At 49.5% G+C, this 5,289-nt stretch overlaps 1 protein-coding gene across 1 annotated transcript; it reads left to right on the forward strand.

The window, feature by feature from the left end:
* Window positions 1-452: 452 nt before the first annotated feature.
* LOC109774428 (uncharacterized) lies at window positions 453-2,122 on the forward strand. The gene has a single exon (XM_020333144.4). It carries the CDS (start codon window positions 566-568, stop codon window positions 1,916-1,918), a length of 1,353 nt encoding a protein of 450 aa, XP_020188733.1. The 5' UTR covers window positions 453-565; the 3' UTR covers window positions 1,919-2,122.
* Window positions 2,123-5,289: the final 3,167 nt, after the last annotated feature.

Genomic DNA, 5,289 nt, shown 5'->3' on the forward strand with positions numbered 1-5,289 from the left:
CCTCGTTGGTTTTTTGTATAGAAGAAACTCCGCAAGCACCGCGCGTCAAAACCAAGGTTTGAACTCAGGTGGGCTGGCAGCTAACCTCAGCTGCCCAGCCAACGGGTCGACGCCCCGTCCTTAAAATGAGATCAACCCAAGAGCTAACCCTCGTTGAAATTTTTTTATACGAGAAACTCCGCGAGCACCATGCGTCAAAGCCGGGGCTTGAACTCGGGTGGGATGGCAGCTACCCCAGCTGCCCAGCCAACGGGTCGACGCCCGTCCTCATGATAATGATGAGCAGATTGAAAGTTTTTTTTAAAAATGGAAGCCCGAAGCAGCACGTGTATGCGTGCCATTCGGGAGAACCTGCAATGCACGAAACGGAGCCACATTCGTGCAGCCCAGCCAAGACATCCATCCCGTGCACAGCACACAAGTCGCAAGTGGGACCATCGCCTCCCCACGGGCCCACCCGCAAGCGAAAGCAACCCCCACTCCCCCACGAAGAAAGCACACGCGATTCCACGACAACGGCCCCGCCCCCGCCCCCCGACCAACCGGATCCAAATCGCCGCCCGCCATGGATTTCCTCTTCAACTCGCTCGCCGCGCCCGACCCGGCCTCCCCGCCGCCGGAGCCGGAGGCCGCCGCGGGGTCCTCCTCGTCCTCCCCGCCCGCCGACTCCGGCGACGGGGGCGGGTGGGGCGGCTTCGGCGGGCTGCTCAAGACCCTCACCTCCCAGTCCGAGACCGTGCTGGACGCCTACCGCCGCGACCTCGCCGAGTTCAGCACCGGCCTGCGCCGCGAGACCGACGCGCTCCGCGAGGCCGCCGCCCAGGCGGCCCGGGACCTCCCCTCCTCGGCCCTCGCGCTCGACGGCCTCGCCGACATCGTCGCCCAGGGCAAGGGCGCCATCGCCCAGGTCGCCGCCACCGCCGCCGCCTCCGCAGCCTCCCCGCCCGCGCCCTCCGACGCCGGCGGCCCCGACTCCGACCCCGGCCCCGCCTCGGGCCACCTGCGGTACTACAGCCGCTTCGAGGCGCAGCTGCGCGCGCTCCAGTCGGATCCGGCCACCTTCACAGCCGATCCCGAGGACGCCGAGGACTTCGCGGCCTGGGGCGCGGGGTTTAGCCTCCAGGAGAGGCAGGACGAGATCGAGGCGCTCTGCTACGAGAGCGACGCCGTGGAAGGGATGGTGGACAGGCTCGTCCCCGACGCCGTGGACGGCGAGGTGTTCTGGGCCAGGTACTTCTACCGCGTCCACAAGCTCAAGCAGCAGGAGGACGCCAGGGCCAAGCTCGTCAAGCGGGTCATCGCGCAGGAGGAAGAGGAGGATTTGAGCTGGGAGGTGGATGACGAGGTTGAGGAGGAGGAGCCGGCAAAAGAGGAGGCGATCAAGCAAGCACCGATCAAAGAAGAACCGAAACCTGAAGTACAGGAAAGAGAAAATGAGAAACTGGAGGCAGAAGGCAGAGTCAATGCAGTTGAAGAGGCCGGTGCTCTGGATAAGGAATGGAAGAAGGCTGATTCACCGCAGCCGGATGTTTTCGGTAGCTCTATGGTGGTAGTCGACAAGGAGGAGAAAGAAGATGCATCGAAATTGAATGTTGAAGAATCAAGTGACAAGAAAACTGCTGCTGAGGAACCACATTCTACCACTGGAGATGCTGCGGTGAAAGAAGGGACAAAGCATGAGACAAGTGACTCGAGCAAGGATAGCGACTACTCCATGGTGTCTAGACAGCGAACAGCGACCGAGGAGGATCTCGAATGGGACGAGATTGAGGATCTCGGGGAGCATGAGGAGAAGAAGGGGAGCGCTCATGGCTCAAGCTCTGCTCCAAAGGAGGAGCTACGTAAGAGGCTCAGTGTCGCAGAAGACGACGAGGATTTGAGTTGGGACATTGAGGATGATGATGATGATAAGGCCTGAAAAGCCATTCTGGTATGGTAGTGTCGATTGTATTGTCTACATTTTTTATATACCATTACTGTGCAAGATACTATCATGTGACCAATAAACATTGGTTTAGCTGCGCTGCTTATGTTATGGATACGTGTGTAAACTCAAGTTTGATGTTATCAAGTGGCATTTGGCAATGCGTCAATTTGCTAGTAATATGTTTGTGTTACGGTAGATACGTTGTTTCACTTGACCATTACTGCATTTAATGTACATGTACATTGATCACAAAAGAAATTTGTATCAAGTGTTTGAACAATTTCTTTCAGAACATCCTTTCACCTGGGATATACTAATATACCGTTAGCGAGGTTCCTTGATTTGTATCCTCTTGGCTTTTGGTAGTCAATAATGTGCATGAGTTTGTACAACATAAATTGGTATTTCCTATCACTGATCTATGTTTCATGCATTAGATGTCAAGCTTTCTCCAATAGTAGCGGATACAAATTAGTGCCTTGAGAGTTGAGACAACTGTGACAGCTCAATAATATTATTTGGAAGAGAAAAAAAACTATCGACATCTTCAGGCTGAATAAATTTAACCTTGTGAATCAGCCATGAGTAGTTCTAACTTCTAACTTTAACTTGTACTCCACATTAGACAAGAGCTTGTTCCGTATGCTCTTGACAATGCCAAAGACTAGTTCAGTTCATCTAGTTTGATAACAGTAATAGAAGAGGCTACGGTATTCTTTTCCACCACATTTTTAATAGTAGAGGTTTGTAATCATAATGAAGTAATGTTAGTAGTCATGCTGGCATTTTTTCTTGAGTCATGTTGGCAATTGGAATTGCATTTCTGGACAGTTTTATGAGGTCTGTTTATTATCAACCTCTTTTAAAAGGGCATGTTTTCAGCATGTCACTATGAAAATGCTGACGTAGCTCGTCTGTACGATTGTACTAATGATGTACTATTACATGGCGGATCAACATCTTTGATCCTATCCCCTGCAAAAGAGAACTGTTTGGTCTCATGATCCGTGTTTTGATGTGTGACGCCTTTTGATAAGTTACATAGTGAAATCTGTTGGCATGTGCTGAACTAGTGTCATACATTCGTTTGAAGCTCCAAATTTGCCTTGCGTTACAGTCGCACGCACCAAACGCAGAAATGAAATCTGACTTGTTCCTCCGGAACGGAACCATCCCATTGGGTTACAGTCGGTTCCCCCAACCAAGCACAAGCAAACCGAATGGGGTTGTGTAGGAAGAACGGGGAGAGGCTCGAGAAAACAACCTATTTTTTTTTCAGCGCTGAAATAGCGTTTTAGCGCGCAGGAGGGTGGTTGCTTTACCAACCGCTGCAAAATTTAGCGCGCCGCTATAGTGCTTCACCAGGCAAAATCCAGCACGCGAGACCAGCTGACGCTTGGAAAAATAAATACAAACAACACATATGGAAAAATATGAAACAACACATAGTTCAAATTCATAGCATAGTTCAAGCCCCAAACCACAAGCAAGTTCATACCATGCTAAATAAAAATAGATAACACGATGCTAGACTACTCCTCGTCCTCCTCGGTGGTGTAGTCTGACGACGTAAACGCGTCGAGCCACAGAGGATCTTCATCGTCCCAGGTCGACGCAGGTCCTAGCTCGATTTGGGCTTCCGCCAGTTTCTTCCGCGCACGCTTGTCCGCTCGACGCACGGCTCGCTCCACCCTCCTCTGCGCCCAGAACTCGTTCTCGGCGGCGACATCCTACGGGGCCACCCGAGGCGCCACGCCGCCGCGTCGTACACGCGGGGGGCCTAGTGGGTGGTGTTGAATGTTCCGAGCCCAAGGCGTGTATCGCCGGATCGGATCTCGGCGTAATACACGCTAGAGGGGCAAGGCGGACGCCGCGGTAGCCCGAGCTGCTCCGGGGGCGCGGCGACATGGCGGGTGCTACCTCTAGAGCTTGCGTTGGTTTTTCCCTTGAAGAGGAAATGGTGATGCAACAAAGTAGAGTAAGTATTTCCCTCAGCTTTTGAGAACTAAGGTATCAATCCAGTAGGAGACAACGCACAAGCCACCGAATACCTGCACAAACAAACACCAACTTGCACCCAACGCAATAAAGGGGTTGTCAATCCCTTCACGGTTATTTGCAAAGTGAGATCTGATATAGATGGATAAATGGTAAAGTAATATTTTTTGTATTTTTGGTTTATGGAACGGAAAGTAAAAGATTGCAAAGAAAGTAAATAGGAAACTAAAATTGTAGATCAGAAACTTGTATAATGGAAAGTAGACCCGGGGGCCATAGGTTTCACTAGAGGCTTCTCTCAAGATAGAAAAAATTACGATCGGTGAACAAATTACTGCCGAACAATTGATAGAAAAGAGCAAAGTTATGACAATATCTAAGACAATGATCATGAATATAGGCATCATGTTCGTATCAAGTAGACCGACTCCTGCCTGCATCTACTACTATTACTCCACACATCGTCCGACTCCTGGCTGCATCTAGAGTATTAAGTTCATAAGAACAGAGTAACGCATTAAAAAGTAAGATGACATGATGTAGCGGGATAAACTCAAGCAATATGATGAAAACCCCATCTTGTTATCCTCGATGGCAACAATACAATACGTGTCGGTTCCCCTTCTGTCACTAGGATCGAGCACCGCAAGATTGAACCCAAAGTTAAGCACTTCTCCCATTGCAAGAAAAACCAATCTAGTTGGCCAAACCAAATCGATAGTTCGAAGAGACTTGCAAAGATATCAAATCATGCATATAAGAATTCTGAGAAGATTCAAATAATATTCATAGATAAGCTGATCATAAATCCACAATTCATCTGATCTTGGCAAACACACCGCAAAAGAGTATTACATCGAATAGATCTCCAAGAACATTGAGGAGAACATGGTATTGAGAATCACAGAGAGAAGATGCCATCTAGCTACTAGCTATGGACCCGTAGGTCTGTGGTAAACTACTCACGCTTCATCGGAGAGGCAATGGTGTTGATGTAGAAGCCCTCCGTGATCGAATCCCCCTCCGGCAGGACGCCGGAAATGGCCCCTAGATGGGATCTCACGGGTACAGAAGGTTGCGGCGGTGGAAAAGTGGAGGAAATATGCCCTAGAGGTAATAATAAAGTTGTTATTTATATTTCTTTAAATCATGATAAATGTTTATTATTCATGCTAGAAATTATATTAACCGGAAACTTAGTACAAGTGTGAATACATAGACAAATAGAGTGTCCCTAGTATGCCTCTACTAGACTAGCTCGTTAATCAAAGATGGTTAAGTTTCCTGACCATAGGCATGTGTTGTCATTTGATCAACGAGATCACATCAGTAGAGAATGATGTGATGGACAAGACCCATCCGTT

Source organism: Aegilops tauschii, chromosome 2 (assembly GCF_002575655.3).
Source record: "Aegilops tauschii subsp. strangulata cultivar AL8/78 chromosome 2, Aet v6.0, whole genome shotgun sequence".
Taxonomy (NCBI): domain Eukaryota; kingdom Viridiplantae; phylum Streptophyta; class Magnoliopsida; order Poales; family Poaceae; genus Aegilops; species Aegilops tauschii.